The sequence below is a fragment of the Podarcis filfolensis genome, assembly GCF_964270895.1.
Source record: "Podarcis filfolensis genome assembly, chromosome: 13".
NCBI lineage: Eukaryota > Metazoa > Chordata > Lepidosauria > Squamata > Lacertidae > Podarcis > Podarcis filfolensis.
This window is the reverse complement of record NC_139615.1, coordinates 49,506,005-49,524,966: the sequence shown is the minus strand read 5'-3', so window position 1 is coordinate 49,524,966 and position 18,962 is coordinate 49,506,005. Positions and strand designations below refer to the sequence as shown.

General features: G+C 41.8%; 2 protein-coding genes across 4 annotated transcripts in view; both read left to right on the top strand.

The window, feature by feature from the left end:
- COBL (cordon-bleu WH2 repeat protein) overlaps positions 1-18,962 on the top strand; it is a 422,273-nt gene that overhangs the window by 231,985 nt on the left and 171,326 nt on the right. The window lies entirely within an intron of this gene.
- Positions 34-18,962, top strand: part of TMEM245 (transmembrane protein 245) — a 49,689-nt gene continuing 30,760 nt past the window's right edge. For both annotated transcript variants that reach the window (XM_083582733.1, XM_083582732.1), the window contains exons 1-6: positions 34-738; positions 7,552-7,669; positions 8,993-9,094; positions 9,412-9,522; positions 11,427-11,615; positions 13,180-13,349. In XM_083582733.1, the coding sequence (XP_083438859.1) occupies positions 196-738; positions 7,552-7,669; positions 8,993-9,094; positions 9,412-9,522; positions 11,427-11,615; positions 13,180-13,349 (1,233 nt within the window). In that variant the 5' untranslated portion in view covers positions 34-195. The remainder of the gene's footprint in view (positions 739-7,551; positions 7,670-8,992; positions 9,095-9,411; positions 9,523-11,426; positions 11,616-13,179; positions 13,350-18,962) is intronic.

Here is an 18,962-nt window from a genome sequence, read left to right as displayed (position 1 = left end):
AGAACTACATCTCCCAGCATCCCCCGCGGGCTCCAGCCGAAACCACGACCCGGGAGAAGAAAAAGAGCAGCATCTCCCAGCGCCTAAGCAGCCGCCTGAGGGGAAAAGAAAACACTACAGCCCCCAGCATCCTCCGCGGCCCCTTCCTCTGAGGCGGCCCCTCAGCCGCGGTCCGGCGTCGCCGGCGCCGAGCCCATGGCCGAGAGCGGGGACGGCGGCGGCTCGCCGAGCCCGGAGCCCGCGGCGAGCCCCGGCCCTCCCGGCCGGCCGCCTCCCGCGCTGCCGCTGCCCCGCCTGGAGAAGCCCCTGCGGCAGGCCTTCTACAACACGGGCGCGCTGGTGCTGGCGGGGCTGTGCTGCGGCGCGGCGGTGCTGGTCTACTTCATCCTGGAGGCCTTCCTGCGGCCGCTGCTGTGGGCCGCGCTGTGCGGCACCTTCCTGCACCCCTTCAAGAGCTCCCTGACGGCGCTGGGCCGGGCCTGGCTGCGCCGCCTGCGCCGCTCCGGGGCGCCCGTGCTGCCCGCCGCGCTGCTGCTGCCGCTCTGCTTCGCCAACGCCGCCGCCGAGGCGCTGGGCCGCCAGCTGATCCGCCGGAGGAGGCTCCTGGTGCTGCTGGGCGCCGGCGGGCCCGCGCTCTACGGCTGCTACGCGCTCGGCGCCTCGCTCGGGGCCCGCGCCGCGCTCGCCCAGGCCGCCGGGGTCATCGGCGCCGGGCTGGACTGCTTCAGCAGCCTCTGGGTGAGTGGGGACTTCGGGGCGGAGGAAAAGAGAGCCTCCGGGGCATGTGCAGAGCGCGTAGTCGCATCCCAGGGTCCCCCCCCCCCGCCCTCTAAAGCGCGCCCGCCCACACACGTGCACTCCCTCGGTTCGGACGAGAGGATGCGGCTTCCCGCAAAGTGGTTTTGGGTTGCCCCTTGGTGGACTGGGTTACGCCAGGAAGAAAGGAGAGGGGAAGCTGATTTAAGTTTCCCATTGAGAATGCTTCACACCTACACGGTGGTGCAAAACTGACCACTAAACCAGATTAGGTAAAGGGACCCCTGATCATTAGGCCCAGTCGTGGCCGACTCAACATCAAGGTGAGGGGCAGCGAAGTGCCAATAGGCAACAGGTCCAGAAGAAGAGATCTCAGTAACAACTCACATTTTAGGTGCCCAATTTCCAGTGGTTGCTTGTCCTTCAACTGCTGCAGTTAGCTCACAAGAACAGTAAAAGGTAAAGGGACCCCTGAAGTCGTGACCGACTCTGGGGTTGCGGCGCACATCTCACTTTACTGGCCGAGGGAGCCAGCATACAGCTTCCGGGTCATGTAGCCAGCATGACTAAGCCGCTTCTGGCGAACCAGAGCAGTGCATGAAAACACCGTTTACCTTCCCGCCAGAGCAGTACCTATTTATCTACTTGCACTTTGACATGCTTTCGAACTGCTAGGTTGGCAGGAGCAGGTACTGAGCAACGGGAGCTCACCCTGTCGCGGGGGACCTTCTGATCGACAAGCCCTAGGCTCTGTGGTTTAACCCACAGCGCCACAGATTACTTTGCAGCAAATAGGCTCCTGTTTGCATGCCCACCCCTGGTTGGGACAAGAGAATGTGGTTTTGGCAGGGTGAATTGATTTAAACTAGCAAGAAGAAAGAGCAATACGTTTTTAGACACCTTTACACCTAAACTGTGACTGCTAAACCAGATTAATTCACAACAAAGCTAGTATTGTTTACATGATTTCATCTTTCCAGGCTTTACACCACTTCTCATACTGTATGTACATTTCACATGCTTTCCTTGTTTACCTAGAAAGCATGTGTCTTTGAACTATTAGGCTGTGTGGTTGGTAGGAATGTAGGAACACTGGATAATTTTGTCTTCTTTCCTGTGTTACTCTTTTTCACTCAGCCTTGGCCCTAACTCAAAATAAAGCAGCAAAGAAGAATTAAACACTCATGGTCGATAGGTTAGATGGTTAGATGACGAAAACCTGGGGTCCTTGAGCTTTAATGGATGTGGAAAAGGGAATTTCAGCAGGTGTAGCTTTCATGCTCTTGTGATAGATCACAGGACAATTTGATAATTAACTGAAAAGGTGTGACAGAAGGGCTTGGGATAAACATAGAATATGTAAACTGTACCCTGAATAATGAATTGCAGTCACTGGAACATATCTAAGATAATTTCAAGAAGGTGCAGATCCCAGGAAAGATTGACTTACAGCAGTGTGCACAGGGCTTTAATTGAGCGTTGGCTCTGCACTAGAACCTGTCCAGTTTCAGCACCTAGGAGATGTGACATGATGGGGAATTTTGTGGGCAATCTCCCACATCTTGAATATTTAATCGCAGCCACTTGGATCTGCGCCCACAGAGCGGTTAGAGGATGCAGCTTCTAGGAAAGCTTGAATCCTAGCAATAGGGCTTCCTTTGAGCTGGGGCTACATTCTGGAACTTGCCTAAACACCAGAGATCAGCCTGGAAGAGGTCATCTAAACAAGTGTGCCTCTAAGTATGTGCAGAATACAGCATCTGCATTCTGGCCTGACTACCCTATTGTTCCCTGATGCTTCCAGTTGTCCTTTTGATCCCCTCCCACCACAAAAGCAACTCTCCCTCCTCTGCCCCCTTCCCTCCTCTGTTCAACCGTGTTTATTGTCTCCCCTATTTTCAAAAAGCCATCCTTTGATGTATCTTCCCTCTCTCTTCTGCCCTTTGTCTCCAGACTCCCATTGTGTTTTACTTTCCTTCTAACTCAGATCTTGATTTTTTCATTCTGATATCTACTCCCTGGATTCTCTTGAAACTACCCTCACAAAAACTCTATTCTGCCCTCAATTCTTTACCTGTATGTTGTCTGTGATACAGTTTATCACTCTCCTGCTTGGTTCCTTTTATGCCTTGGTCTAGGTTTCTATGGTTCTGTCTTGATATGGTTCTTTTCCCTACCAGTTTAGGCTGAGGTCCCAACCTCACTTATCTGGAAGTAAGCCCCACTTAATTCAGTAGGACTTACTTTTGAGTACGCATGGTAAGAATGCAGATGTTAATCATTCTTTTACAGTTTTATTATTTTTTTCAATTTATATACCACCCTTTATCAAAAGATCTCAGGGTGGTGTACAACATTAGAAACACAATACTGCATAGTAAAAAGCATACTGACAGACAGATTAATTGTAAAATAATAGTAATAACAGCCCTCTCCCCCACACTTTCACAGACCATAGATTATTTAATAGGTAAAGAGGACTGTTTTTGCCTGGCGTCCAAAGACATGTAATGATGGCGCCAGGTGAGCCTCTCTGGGGAAAGCATTTCAGAGTCACCACAGAAAAGGCTTATCCTTGGTTTTTTTCTCTCTTCTGAAGTCACTTGGGATTTGTTTTTGGCCCTCAGAACACTATTTCTGGTTGATGGTATCAACTCTCACTGCTTTCTGTGCCACATATGGATGACATCCAGCCCTACCTTTCTACTCCTGAACGGTCTCCCTTTCTTCAGTCCTGCATCTCCAGCTGACTCTCTGATCATCACATGCTTTTTGGTCATTTCAGTATGTCCAAAGCCAAACTTTTAATCTCCCTTGCCAAGTCCTACTCCCTCTTACTCTCGTTTATCCATTGACAAAGTTACAATCTACTCTGATGAACAGTCATGAACAGCTTTATGGCTGATTCCTCCTTGTTTCTTGTGTTCAGTCTGTTACCAAGTAGGGCTGTGCAATAAATTGCCATATTGTTGAATACTGGTATAGAAATAACATCATCATAAGTGTTTCAACAAGGCCATATACTGGTGAACCAGAGGTGGAGACTTGACAACTTCCCAGGGGGTAGGTTGGCAGAAGGTTGGCAGTTCGAATCCCCACGATAGGGTGAGCTCCTGTTCCTCTGTCCCAGCTCCTGCCAACCTAGCAGTTTGAAAGCACACCAAAAAAAGTGCAAGTAGATAAATAGGTACTGCTCCGGTGGGAAGGTAAATGGCGTTTCCGTGCGCTGCTCTGGTTTTGGTGTTCCGTTGCGCCAGAAGCGGCTTAGTCATGCTGGCCACATGACCCGGAAAAACTGTCTGCAGACAAACGCCTGGTCTCTCGGCCTGTAAAGCAAGATGAGCGCCACAAACCCAGAGTCATCTGCGACTGGACTTAACTGTCCGGGGTCCTTTACCTATATCTTTTTGCTTGCTTGCCCTCCCTCTTTCCCTTTGATGAAAAGGGAGAGATTGATGGCTTTTGGGGGGACCGTTCTGTGGGGGGTGGAGAAGATTTAGCTGGCTTCTTTATCCTGAAATGGGAGCTTGGGTACTATGTGAGAATGATGGGGAGGGTGTTTTTAGGTAAGCAGTGCAAGCAAATGTGTGTCTACTCACAAGCAAGCCCTACTGAATTCAATGAGGCTTACTCCCAGGAAAGTAGAAGTAACTTTAGTTGAACTCAGTAGGGCTTATGCATGCATAGATTCCATTTAGACCTTGTGAGTGGGGAAGCAGATGCTACTTGACTAGTAAATCACTTAAACTACTCTTAGTTGAAAAGTTGAAAATATTTAAAATATATGGAAGTTTATTTAATATTTTTATTAAATCTACTACTTCCTTACATTTTAAGGCCCTCCATGGGGAGTCATGGCAAGGCCCTCTGCTGCAGCGGGGAAGCACAGCACACCCTCCTCCACTCCAGGGAGGTACGGTGAGACCCTCTGCCACTGTAGAGAGGTGCAGCAAGGCCCTCTGTCACCACGGGGAGGCCCAGCAAGGCCCTCCACCACCACAGATATATATCATGATATATCAAGATATTGTGATGTTTAGCTGTTGATATATCATGATCCTGAAAACCAGGTATCGACCAAGTCATGCTGCTTCTTCCTTTTTCTCTTGCAAAAAAATTACTGTAGACTCCTTGGACTACTGTAATATTCTCTCTGGTCTTGGTTCCCCCGCATCTAACAGATGCCCCTCTCTTGTCATTTTGATGTTGTGAGCCTCTCCTTAAACCCTACACTGACTTCCAGTCTTTGCCCTTCAGAGCCGTCCATGGCCCTTCCTCCTAATCCTTCTGCTCTTGCATTCTGACGCACCCCTCCCTGTATCCTTTTCTCCAGCTTTGCCATCTTCAGCCACCTGGAGGTCTGCTACCGCAAAGAGCTCACTCCTTTGTTGTCCCATAAGCTTAGAACTGCCTCCCTGTATACCAACATCATGCTGTTTTATTTACATCTCTCAAATCCCTTCTCAAACCCCACTTTTTTGTAAAGACTGGCTCAGTCCCTAGTATTATTACAATTATTATTAATAATAATAATTAATAATAATTTATTATTTATACCCCACCCATCTGGCTGGGCTTCTCCAGCCACTCTGGGCGGCTTCCCACAAAACATTAAAAATACATTTAAACAACAGTCATTATACTTCCCTAACCTTCCTGTGCCCTGCTGTAAGTGTAACTGGCAGTGTAATCCTGTATACGTCTTTAGACAGAATTTAAATGGCTCTTGCTCCCAGGTAAACATGGGCAGGATTGCAGCTTGAAACAGTAGCTCTTTATCCTGTTGTTTCACCGTACTGTACTTCTTCTCCCTTTCTCTGTAGTTTTCTCTGTGTTGAATTTAGGTTATAGGTTCCTTGGGGCAGGGCCCTGTCTTTGAAGCACTATGCTGACTGTGGGTACTATACAAATAATAATTGCTTACTCTGAGAGTAAGTCAGGAAATGCAGTGTCTAGGAGAACTTGGATCCTTTTCAGAAATGAATAACTGGGCACCACGTCTCAGGGCTATTGCTCACACATCAGAAGAGGCGGAGGAGCCTTCTCTTGCTAGAGCTGACGCATTACGCAGAATGAGGTGGTAGAATGAAGTGATATATTTTTGTACCACTTGAGACTGAAGATTTAATTTGCACCATGCTTGTAGTGAACAAGCATGTGAAGGAGAAGAGGTTGCTAAAGTTTTTTTTTTGGTGTGTTACTTTATTCTTACACTGGTGAATATATCATAACGCAACGCTCCACCCCCAATCTACATTCTGAACTAATAAAGTGGAAAATCCGTCTTCATTCTGTGCAACATGTAGATCATAACTTACTGTGTCATACGGCATAAGATCACTGCTCAATTCACACAGCCCTGAAACAAAGACTTGTAGATATGTGTACTGTTTCAGTACATCCCTCTTTTGCACATGTAAAATCTCTGTTTCTTAAGGGGTACAAACATTTTACAACAACATGCAGTTTGTGTTTTCGTAATATATGTCTGACTCGTGTAATTAGAGGTCATTGTAAACCTAAAGTTATGAAGCATGCTGAAGAGTGAAATCTTTTAAGCATTTGCTCTTCTGACATCAAGGTTGGCAGTATTTGGCATTCTTGGGGGGGCATTCTTGTCACTAGTGACATATGGCAGGTCCTGTTAATGTTTCTATTGGTTCTGCCATCAGGAAGGATTAGAGCATGTGTTAGTGTCATATTGCTGTGCTTAGTATTTTTATAGTCTTTCATATTGATGAAGTCCTTTGTTGTTTTCACTGCCTTTTCTTAGTTAGCATGATACATTTTGGGAATTGTAACAGGAACTTTTGTGAGAGTTCCTGAAGACTCTGTGGCATTAATTTCACTCCCTTATGTTGTTTCAAAATGAATAGCGATCACTAACAAAACAGTACTTGGGTTTTGGTTCTTCAGAATGGCTACTTGTTCCCATTAAACTAGAAAACATAGGGGAGCACTGTAACAAAAAGCTGAATCCAATATGTAATACTGGATTATATAGGATTTATGCCTATATCAGGGATGGCCAGAGGTTGCACCATCTTAAAAGAAAACCTTCAGTTACAGAGTAAGCACTGAGGCACAGCCAGGAAGTCTCATATAAAATGCAAAGAGGAGAAGTAGTAGGGCCGGGCAATATATTGATATATCTTCCAAAACTGGTTTGAAGTCCATATCATGATATCGGTTTCATATTTTTTGACCTGGCAATATATTGTGAATCATGGTGTGGGTATGCATGTGTATGTGCCTGCTATGCAGAAATCACAATGTGGGGAAAACCGTGAAGCCAGCCAATGCCTCTAAATAGGTAAAGGTAAAGGGACCCCTGACCATTTAGGTCCAGTCGTGGCCGACTCTGGGGTTGTTGTGCTCATCTCACTTTATTGGCCGAGGGAGCCGGCGTACAGCTTTCAGGTCATGTGGCCAGCCCACAGCGCCACCCGCGTCCCTGCCTCTAAATAGTTCCATCCTTATTTCAGATGTCATGATATAGCACAATGTTGAAAACCATATATCACCCAGCCCTAATGTATGGGACAGCTCATCATTTAAAACCACAGAACATCTTTTCCTTTCCATTATAGGCAAAATCTTGTTGTACCTTGATTTTTAAAAGAAGAGACAAAGCTGCTAGGGACTTTAAAAAGCTATTTGGATTGAAGGAAGCCCATTTTTTTTAATGTAATCTGTTTTTATTGTGCTTAATAATTAAAGTTGCCAGTTGGGCAGCTAACTTGGGTTTTCCAGGGATGAGTACTGATAGCTGTTTTATTCCCTTTTCCTGTTAAGATATGGACCTTGATAGCAGGCTATTTATTGACTGTATTATTCAAGTGGAACCCAAGCACTGAACGTTACTTGAGAACAATCTCTGTTCCTGTCTGGATTCTACTGCTCTTCCATTTGGGTGAGTAACCTCATAAAAATATTTATTTCATTTATTTGTTGTTTTTCAGGACTTGGCTATAAAGTATTTCTACAGATTTCTGAAAGAGATGTCTAACTTGTACCAATAATACTTTGCATTCAAATAAATTCAGTTACTGGCTGTAGGTGAAGAGGACCAATCATATGCTTACCTTCTATTTTGCATACTGAGAATTCAACACCAACCCTTCCTCACAGTTGTCATTTAAGGCCACAAGCAACACTTAAACCAATTTTCAGTGAACCAGACAAAAGACCTCCCATTTCAAATACTTTCTAAAATTCCTTGAATTAAAACCTAATTAAAATAAATAGGGTTTATTCACAAATACGCACTAGTAAACAATGATTCATGCTGGCCTTGCAAATTAGGATTATAAATTTAGGTGTGGTCATGGTTTTGCATTGTATCTGAAACATGCCTGGAATCCAGTTGTAATGGGAAACCATGGTTTCATTCTGTGAATGAATCTGCCAGAACCTCAGGGTTGCATGCTCCCATCTTCTATTTCTTGTGCTAGAGGAGGAGTTCAAAAGGTCCCACTTCCACTTGCAAACTAACCACAGTTCCCTGTGACATCTAAACTCGGCAAGCTGGTTTGTTGAAACTACAGTTAGTGAGAATAAGTGAGGATCCAACCATGGTTCAGATCCAGATGTCACTAACCAAGGGAGAATTATTGGGCTGTCTTTGTTTTTGTTTTCATTATATAATTTTTGTTTTTTATGTTGTGAACCGCCCTGAGATCTACAGGTATAGCTAGGGCGGTGTACAAATTTAATAAACAAACAAACAAACAATAGTTCAACCACAAATTTTGATGCTGAATTTCTGTGCTTAATTTGTGGTAAAACTGGAAGCTTTCACTCTGCTCTGATATGTGAAAGAAGAGGGAGGAATGTGAGAGTCCAAGACCAACCAGATTCTGTGGACCTACAACTTCTAGACAGCATGGCCAATGGTCAGTGGAAGTCCTAGTCCAGAAACATCTGAAAGGTCATGGGTTAGCTACTCCTGATTTAGTAGAAAATGGTGGTTTCCCTTATATGAACCGCCCAGAGTGTGGTTATTTTATTACAGTTCTTGTTGTCTCCCTTTGGAAATAATGCTTGTGTTTTCAGAAGTAGTATTATCAAAGTAAATATATCCAGTCAAAATGTAGTCTTTTCACTTCATTTATAATAAGGTTTTTGCAAATATCTGTCAGGTACCTGATGGTTCTGTTCATTCCATTTATTAGTTTATGCATATTATTTAGGAAAAAGGATGTTGATTTTATTCATAGGTCCTCCTTTTTTTCAGCTTCCGCAGCAGGTTCTTGGAAGATTCCAGTGTTTTTGGTTATAGTTGTCTTAATGACTGTGGGTATGTTGCACGAGCACCCGAGTGGGAAAGAGTCTTCAGGTGAGAAACTCTCTTTTTATTGTAGTCCCATAGTAGAGATAGCTAAGCTATGGCCCTTCAAATGTGTTGGACTATAGCTCCATCAGCCCCAGCCAGCATCACCAGTAATGGTGGATGATGAGAGCTGTAGCCCAACATATCTGGAGGACAATGAGTTGCTTACTCCTAGAGTATCTTAAGTGAGTGGTAGCTGCTGAAAAAGAATGTTGTCTAGGATTATTCTGGTGTGACTGAAGCTGTTGACAGTCCATGAATAGGAGCAGAAAAAAACCAATTAAACTACTTTCAGACATTTATAAGTATTTTATTTTTTATAGGGGTAGAGCTTCCTGGTCAGATGGTTTCTATTGCAGCATCTACAATAGCCATGGCAATATCAATTACAGGATTTGAATCGAATAATGAGGAACATTCACCGCAATCCTCAGGTGACTGAATATTCTGTAAGAATGCTAGACATTTTTCAATATGTTTGCATGCTTTAATCTTGCTCTTTGAATTTATTAACTATATATACTGCCCTCTGTCCAAGGATCGCAGGGCAGTTTAGCTATGCTTATTTTGTTACTGCTTGTTTGTTCTGTAATTCATCTTTCAGCTTTGTCATTTGTTCCTTAAGATTACTGCATAAAGTGCAAAATATGCAGCTTGTATTTTAAACTGTCATGTTAATGGTGATTTTAGTGATGTGACATTATAATGGCTGAATGCTATATTGAAAGATAACAGTTTAACTGTTTGTCAGATGATAAGGCACACAAGTAAGCCTTGAGTATTTGTATGGATAAACTGTTCTCTGGGCAGGTGGTGATTACATTAGCAAGTCAGATTCTGTCAAGTTAACTTGGTTTTTTAATACACTCTGCAAACAATAAGGACTATTCTCAAAATTTCACTGAACATAGTTGGAAATTTGAGAACTGTGAGAGAAATCTCCCAGGTTTTTTTTCTTGCTAAATTGTTCAATTGATTAAATATTATTTTCATGTGGATTTTTTCATGATACACAAATTAATTTCTGAGATTTTAGTGACCATGTTGTCAAATTTAAATAGGGCTTCAGCACCATCCAAAACCATGGATTGTGCAAGCAATAATTCAGAACCCCATCTGTGATTTGTTCTGCCAAACTTACTTTTATGTTATGTTTATATGCATACCATACAGCTGAAACTAAATAAACCTACCAATAGAATAATTCCAAATATGAAGTAGCAGTTTATAAACCAAGCAGTCCCAAATTCAGTCAGATGACTTCTGTTTAGCCTGTTTTGATTGCAGTCTTGAGCAATTGCTATCATACAATATATGATGTTTGATTGTGAAGGGTCATTCATACTGTCACTCTTGCAGAAATTAATCCTGCTAGTCAAATACTGGAAACTCAAGGAGAAGTATTCTGCACAAAACACAAAGCTTGAATGCTCTAAGAGTATGAGAATATGCTATCAGGGAGGTTTTTATATACTATTAGATTAAACTTTTATAATTGTAGTTCTGTGTTTTGAGCTTGTATTTTGCAGAGTTTTTGAGGCAAATGTATAGGTAAACTGTAATTTAGAGTTGCTTATCAACTTCTATTTTCTGTCTACTCAATACAGTAATCTTTGGAATGCTACAGCTATGCTCTGTAAATTCAAACAGGAGACAAATCCATGGTTTACAATCATCTGTCAGACCACATATCTGATTCTTGGTTTCAGTTGAAACTTTGCGCTAAACCATAGTTGGACTTTAGACATCACACCAAATCATGCTTAGCCAAACCTTGGTGTATGAATAGATTATTTGTATATAAGCTTCCTTTTGAGATTTCAGAATGCCAGGCATTAAGCCTTTGATTAAAATACTGCAGCAAAAGTTATTTCTGTGTGCACTGAAAGCAAATATTTCACTGAAAACTTGAAAGCAATTCTCATTTTTAAGTTTTTCTTTATTTTTTAGAAATGTATGATTAAACTTGTTTAGTTCTGGATACGTTGGGCTTTTGGGAAATTACAGTGTGGTGTTAAATGCATAGTAGTTTGTATGGGTTTACATGAGACTGGTAGACATGGCTTCCCAAGCATCTTACAAACAGTTCTGATGACTGCTGTGCTTCTGAATAGCAGTTTATTTATTTAAACAATTTATATACCACTTAACTGCAATTGTCTCTTAGTGGTTACAAGAACTGAATACAGAAAAGGTAAGAATCTGTTAAAATGATAGAATCAGATTGCAGTTAAAATGTCTGACCTCAACTGGAAGGGAGTGCCACAAAATTCAAGTTAAAGTTAAAACTTGCCAGTCTTGTTGAATGTATTATATAGCTGACTTTTTCTTCTTCCAGGAACCACAGAAAGTAGTGCCACATCTTCTCCATCCACTGTGAGTGGCAGACAGAGACCTGAGATTGGAACACTTCTCAAAAAGAAGAATACAAGTGATATCTACTTTGTTCTGCTTGCATGGGCCATTGTAATAGTTCAGATATGGTTGAATCTCTGGATAATACAGCTGCTGCCAGTACCTGTTGCAGGTTGTTCACTATTTTCTTATATTGTGAGGTAAAACAATACTTAGATGAGAAACCTTCAACCAAAGTCTCCACAGTGCAGATCAGTTGTGAAGGTGGAGAAAAGAGAGTTTGTCAAATTGTAAGGAAACAGAAAACTTTCAGTTAGCTGAATCAAGACTCAGGAGAGCAGAACAGTGGCTGTGCAAGGGAGTTTTGCTACCCTTTCCTCTATACTGCAGCTCCTTGTGTTCCCTGAAAAGCCACCATTATGGGTCAGATCCTCTGAATCCCTGTGGGATGTGGCACAGAGGAGAATTTAAGGAAACTGGGCAGGCATCTTCTGTGGACCTCTTGATTCTGCCTCCTAATGCATACCCTAGCATGTTAGGTCACTTTGTGCTACAGAGTATAAATAGTAAGAGGCACCAGTTGAGCAGGTGTGGACTGTATGGAACATAAGCAGTGAACTGGAACAAACCAGGGTCTTAAACCATGTTTATGAAATTAATAGCATCCTGGCTTGTTCTGAAACTGTTGACCATTGTTTCCCAGTTTGGTAATGAGTGCTTAGCTGGTGATATGTCATGAAATTGAAAACCAGATACCATCAAGCCCTACTGTTTGCCTCTGCATAGTTCCATCCTTATTTCAGACATCATGATATATTGGTATATTGCGATGTTTAGCTGGTGATATATCACAGTGTTGAAAACCAGATACCGCCCAGCCCTGTTGGCTACCCTGCCTGTGATCATATGACAGTTGATGCCTTGAAGATTTTTCCAAAGTGGTCATCAAAGTAGTTAGAGTACTTCTGGACTCCCATAGGAGGAGGGATGATATTGAAATCAAAAGAATACTTATAAATACTGTATAAATAATTTTAGCCTCAAAGCATACGGCTAAGCTAGATTTTGGTGCTAATGAGCAGAACATATTTAATCTTTATGCTAGTTACATAATTGCCTCAGAAACTCCCGGTCAGTCTCCATTACGTGAGGGGAAAGTAAGTACCCAACAAGTTGCTCTTCCTCCACTGACTCTTCTTATAATTTTGATTTTCCCAAACAGTACTTCCAGCAGCAGCAGACTGAGCTGTGTGCAGTTCACATTGAAAGCCGTAGGCATGAGTAATTTCAGGCACCATGTTAGTTTCAAACTATGGTTTAGGATCCTCTGAGGCTTTCCATGTATTGTGAGACTCCAAAACATATTTAAACATGTGCATTTATGCTATGTGTATATCAGAAAACCAAATATTTTTGGAAGTTTTAGAATCCTTCATAATTTTTACCACTAATTGGAATCAAGGAGCCTTCAAAGTTCTTAATGTTGAGGTGTGGTGTGTGTACCTATTTGACTCTAGCTCTTGTAACTACGGAATATGTATTACTATCTGTGTGAAGCTATTAGCTATTATGTACCTGCAGCACATATTTTGGAAAATTTTTGTTTCAGGTGGCCAAAATTATTTTCCCGCCTATATCAGCAAAAGAAATGTAGCAGCCATTTTAGCATAGCTTTCTGCAATATTGCTGTGTTCATTTCCCCCATATTTTTAGTAAGTCTTCTTTTAATATTGCAGTGTGGGTTGTCAAAAAACTTGTGGTCCACTTTGGAGTGGTGAAATTTCTGGGGAGTCACTGCAGCGTCTGGTGGCATGTCCTTGAAGATTTTGTGAGAGAACGTCAAGAAGCTCTTGCACCGCGACCAATCAAGGGCCTCGGAAGAGTCATTCTAAAGCTAGACAGTAAGGTATTTAAAGTTGCTTCTTAAACTTGTCCGTCTCTCTGTGTGTATCATATATAAAATTTATTTAAACATTTTTATCCTGATTTTCAACCAGAGCATCAGATATATTGGGGGAGTAGGGGCAGAGTCAAACCGGTTTTGCCTATTTCAATTACAAATACATTCATGCACTGTAATGAATGCACAGAACCCTTTAGTATTGTACAATCCTGAAGATAGTTTGCACCGTTTGGGTTTTAGGTTGTAAACAGTACTAGTTACACAGTTAGGGTTGCTGTAGTTAATGGCTTAGGTACAGTGTTCTTTTGAACAGAAGTCATAGGATGCTTCTGCAGGTGAAAGGTAGGGAGGGGACTTTTGCTGGTTGTAGCCCTTTGTGCTTCATGAAAATTTGCTCCAGCAGGTTTTAGGATCATCATACACATGTCTGCCAATGGGAGTCCCCACTGGATCGGAGAACTTGGTTTCCAAGCCAATACCTCTTTTGTCTATAGTCAACTGAGCTTCCACAGACCAAATTTCTTTTTCCCTCCCCAAAGAGGGACTCCCAGTAATAAACCCATCCAAAGGAGTTGTCAAATACATACCTCCTTGGCATTAGTAATGGAGACGCTTTCTTCTAGATGACTTGCTGGGCCACATTCTGCACTTTTCAAAGGGTGGGAAACAGTAGGCCAGGTGAGAGCTTGCTACATTAATGGAAAAATCTGCTGAGACAGATTGTAAAGGTAACCACAAACGTTAGGGTGCCTTTCCAGTTGTGTAGTACTTGGCCAGTCTGAGAAGCTGTAACAGTTGTGGGTGAAATTTGCTTTCTAACCTGCCATGTCTAGTCATATGGAGACTATTGTTTGTTTGTTATAAAATAAAAAATATTCCTTAAAAATGGTAAAAGAGAAACCTTTCTCAGAAAAGTCACTGTGGACATAGATCATGATACAGTTTCCATGTACAGACACCCCTCCATTTATGCACGTTCGGTATGTGTGCAACTGCACATACGTGCATTTCACCAAACCCGGAAATGACTTTAAAAACTGCAAAAAAAGCCCCTAAAAGAGCTCAGAAAGAGCAAAAAAAGGCATGAAAACAGTCCCCAGCTATCCCAGGAGCCTTTGCACCAATGGTTGAGGCCTGTGGAGAGTTGGAGCCTTGGAGGGAGCTTAGTGGAGTTTGGCATCTGGTAAGTGCCGCTGGTTTTTTAAAGGGTTTTTCAAGGATGTTGAGAGGCTTAGAGGGTGTTTGCAGGCTTTTCCAATGGTGTTTCAAATATACCCAATTCCATGTGTGGGCGCGGGGCCTCGGGACATAACCCCCGCATAAATGGGGGGTTGCTTGTAAATGAATTGCTGTATCAGGGGCAAAGGTCCTGGACTACAGAGTGCAGTACTCAAGCTGTGGGGTAAATAGTTCTAGGTGACTAGAGAGGGGGAATATGACACAACAGGAATGGATGGTGTCTTTAAGTAATCATTGATCTTTGAATATCAAGCTTCAGCTTTAAATAATCAGTCCAAAATCATCAAGTTCCCCCAGTGCCTTGTACATCTTTTACATTTTCTGATGGCACTGACTATTCTGTTATATTATCTCGGTAAACACTTAGAACCACCTTATCATACCTGCAAATGAGCACTGTGATTATTTACAGCTTTTCCTATGTGTCTAGACTAATATCTTAGATAAGCAAAGTTCAATAAACGCTGCAAGCTAAAGCACAGAGTAAATCATTATCATTCTACTGTTTTATTATAGTATAATTGGGACAAAACAAACAATAGAGTCCACTGAATATTAATTGAATGTCTAGTTGTATGAGCTTTTAGCTGTATCGGCCTCAGCAAAGCAGTTTCACGGAGTCCGCACCCCACTGCCGGCTTGTGCGGTTGCCTCTCCCCTCAGCCAAGCAGTTAACGGAGCCCCCATCCCACTGCTGGCTCATGCAAGCCGGTGGCAGAGTGGGGGATCCTATACAGTGCTCCTGCCCCCCAGCTGAACAGCCCTGATGCGTTGAAAACCTGACATTGCCCATCCCTATGCTCAGTGAGGCAGAATATTTCCAATATGTTAACAGTGCTGCTGAAAGTGTCCAATGAGCTGCCATGCTTAGTTTAAAGTGCTAGTACTGGTGTACAAAACCCTATGCAGTTTAAGACTAGGATACTTAAAAAAAAATTTCATCCCTTATATATCCAGTCTATCACTGCTGTCTGTAGTGGAAGCCTTCCTGCAAATACCATCTCATCAAGTTGTCCATTTCCTACGATGTAGGAATCAGACATCTACCCTCTGGAACTCCCTCTCATGGTGTCATCTCTGTGATCTTTTAATTGTTTATTTGCACCAGCTATTTTTAATCCCTTAATCACCAAGGTTATGTCACCAAGTGGTATACATAAAAATGACAAAAGCATCCATTGAAGGTCTTCCTATTTCAACAAGCCTTGTAAGTGGACATTCTTATCCCATCTATATTGAGCTTCAATTAATTTTTATAGTTGATGCTTTTATTGTTAGATCACTTCAGGATTGTTTCTGGGAAGCAATTCATAAAAAAAATAAAATCTGGAATGACGATTGAGGTTGGATCCACTCTTCATCTTATTTCTTGTTCTGGTTTTCTAGAAGGTATTGCAATAGATTATGTTTAGGATTTTATCTTCAGATTTGCTCATCTACCTTGTAGTAAATGCATGAATTCTCTGTGTAGTGAATTCCAGTGTTGCATGCTGTAATTTCCCACTGCTTCCTCAGTGATTGACATGCTGCGGTCATTGTAGCAGAATGAAAGTGCATGGCTACTTCATTACTGACTTGCTACCACTTGTGTGGATTTTCTGGGGGAAAGTCCTATACAAAGTACGAGTAATTTGCATAGGAATGTTTTCAGTTTGCATTGGAAAATATTCTGATGTCTTACGAGAATGAACTAATTTAGCATGTTTATTTTACTTCTGTTTAGTAATCAAAGCTAAAAGCTTTGAAAAGCTTACCTAATACTGATTTGCAATTGGCATCTATTTCTTTGTTAGTAGTCAACTTAATCAAATTGAAAAATTAAGGAAAATTTTCCGCCCCACATCACTGTTTCACTGGCCTTTAAGAAGATAATTAATTGTATTTGAAAGCTGCTTAATTTTGTAGTAGGTTATTTTCTTGTAGGTCATCTAGTTTCTATTGTCCAGTATTACTGATGATGCCTTATTTCTTTGCCTTGGCAATGGCCTAGCAGTTTGCTCCTGCCATTTCAGTCTACACAGGTCACCTTTTAAAATGTACTACAAAAGTAACATGATCAGATATTATATAGAATTGATAAGCACAGTCTTATTTCTGCTCACTGGCCTCCAGCTGCAATTTCTTCAAGCACCACTCTCCCATTATTCTCCGTTAAGCACCTTAAAGCACAGAATGACATGGTGCAACTAGCAGGTAATCCTGTTGAAGCCCTAGTCTCCATCAGCCCTGGCAAACCTTGAAGCTGAAGTGCCAAATGTTTTTCACCTAATGCCATTATTCCAGTTGATGGAGAAGGGATAAGAGAGTAGAAGCTGCTTTTTGAAAGAATTCTCAGGCCTCAGCAGCTAAACTTTTTTTTCTAAAACTTTTTCTAAACTTTTTTTTTTTTTTTTTTGAGCTGCCTTTGGGTAGATGGGCTCACTATAACAGAGCTGAAGTCCAAACAGCTCAAAGATGTATTGAGGAAGATACCAGTTTCCACAACATTCCTGGTATGTTTGTTCTTTGATGAGTCCAACTTTTTTTTATTAAAAAAATAGGTTTTGTTAAATAAAAAGAATGTTTCCATTTGTCACACAATGAAAAAAACAAACCATTAAAGACATGGCTGGAAAAAAATAAAAAACACACAACAGCCAACATACTGTGTTCTCCAATTGTTGTATAAAATATGGTAATGGCCATGTACCAGTAATGCCCTTAAAGAACTGAGAGCATAGGCCACCAGTGGGGTAGCTTGGATAAGCGTGGCTAAGGAAATAGATTCAAGTTCACATAACCATCTCCATCTACTACTTTTGCTGGAGCAAAGGTGTGTGGTAAACCACTGAATGCTAGACTTACTGAAGCTAAAGACAAAAAAAAAATGCTATTCACAGCAAAAAGGAGCACAATTCCAAGTTGCAAGACTTTTTTCACTTCTCAAAGCAACCAAAAAAAAAAAAAAATGGTAGTCATACAGCCCATCCAAATTCAAGTGATCAAGACCAAAACCCCTTTGCAGAGGAGTGCAGAGATGCTTGTCCAAATCTTTATGGATCTTCTTTAAACAATTCAAGAACTAGAGCGCCACCTGATGCCAGGCAAAACCCAGCATGCCCATTAGAGGTTGACTGTTCCTATTTGCTTGCATCCAGGAACGGATGGCGGCAGATTCCTGTGTCTGAAGCATTGTTTCCAAGAAATACGTGCCAGAATTTACTTTCTGACTTGGAGGCAAGTTTCTTGGGGTCCTGGACTTGGGGGAAGCAACAAACTACCTCATAAAACTCCTGTGGGTGTTCAGGCCATCAAGAGATGATTCAAGTTTTCTTGACTTCAGAGAGACAACAGAGGGTTCAGGCTTGGGAATCAGATCTCCTACATCATTTATACCTCTCCCTAGACTGGTGGCTTTCTCTACAGTGTTTTGTTGTTGTTTTTCAAGAATTGAAACTTGTCATCGCTGACACTCACCTTAAAGGATACAGGCCTTCATTAGAGACCCACAAGAAGCATTGGTTGGCTGCAACCAGGAACTAGTAAATCTCAGAACTTGTTTCAAAACAGCCATGTCCTTGTTTGAACAGTCAAAGGTGTTCAAAAGTAGACAGGGAGGTGGGTGCTTTACGTCACACCACATAAAAACCAGTGACATAATGAAATGGGCATAGTACCCCCTGTTGTTCATCAAATTGGAGTGTCAAGCCTGCAGACTCGCTCTGGAAAGTGTATCTGCAGAGAGATGGAATGAGTCCTCAATCCCAAAATACTTTTGAATCTAGTTCAATGATTATGAAAACCTGAAATGGATCTCTTCACCAGTACTGAAAATACTAAAGATTCAAGATTCTTTGCAAGGCATCTCTGTCTCAATTCAAAGAATACAAATACCTTTTGAATCCAAATTTTCATACTCGCCACCCTCTGCCCAGAGGACCAGTATAGGCCATGTTACACTTTTATAGGTAGAATTGTGTGTTAATCCAATCCTGACCTAACTTTGGGAGCATATTCAGTTTATGCCAAGGACATTTTCTGCCTGAAAATTCAGCTGGAGTGAGTTATCCAGTCAGTCAGTCATAAACCAAACCTAACAAGAGGATATGTAAATGCTGATCCTCCAAGAACATTATCTATTTTAGCATTATTTATTATTCAAATAGTGTCATATGTAGAGCAAAATGCATATATAGTGCATAATAGCACATATGAAAGGATAAACTTAACATACATTTGAAGATAATGATAATAAGAACACCATTAACATCAATTAATAATTAACTAATAATTATTAAAATTGATCACTGTACTTACATGCTTTGTGAACAGTGCCATTCACAACCAAAAAATTGTGAATGCTGTACTGCTTGTGACGTGCAGATGGCAAGCTCCTAA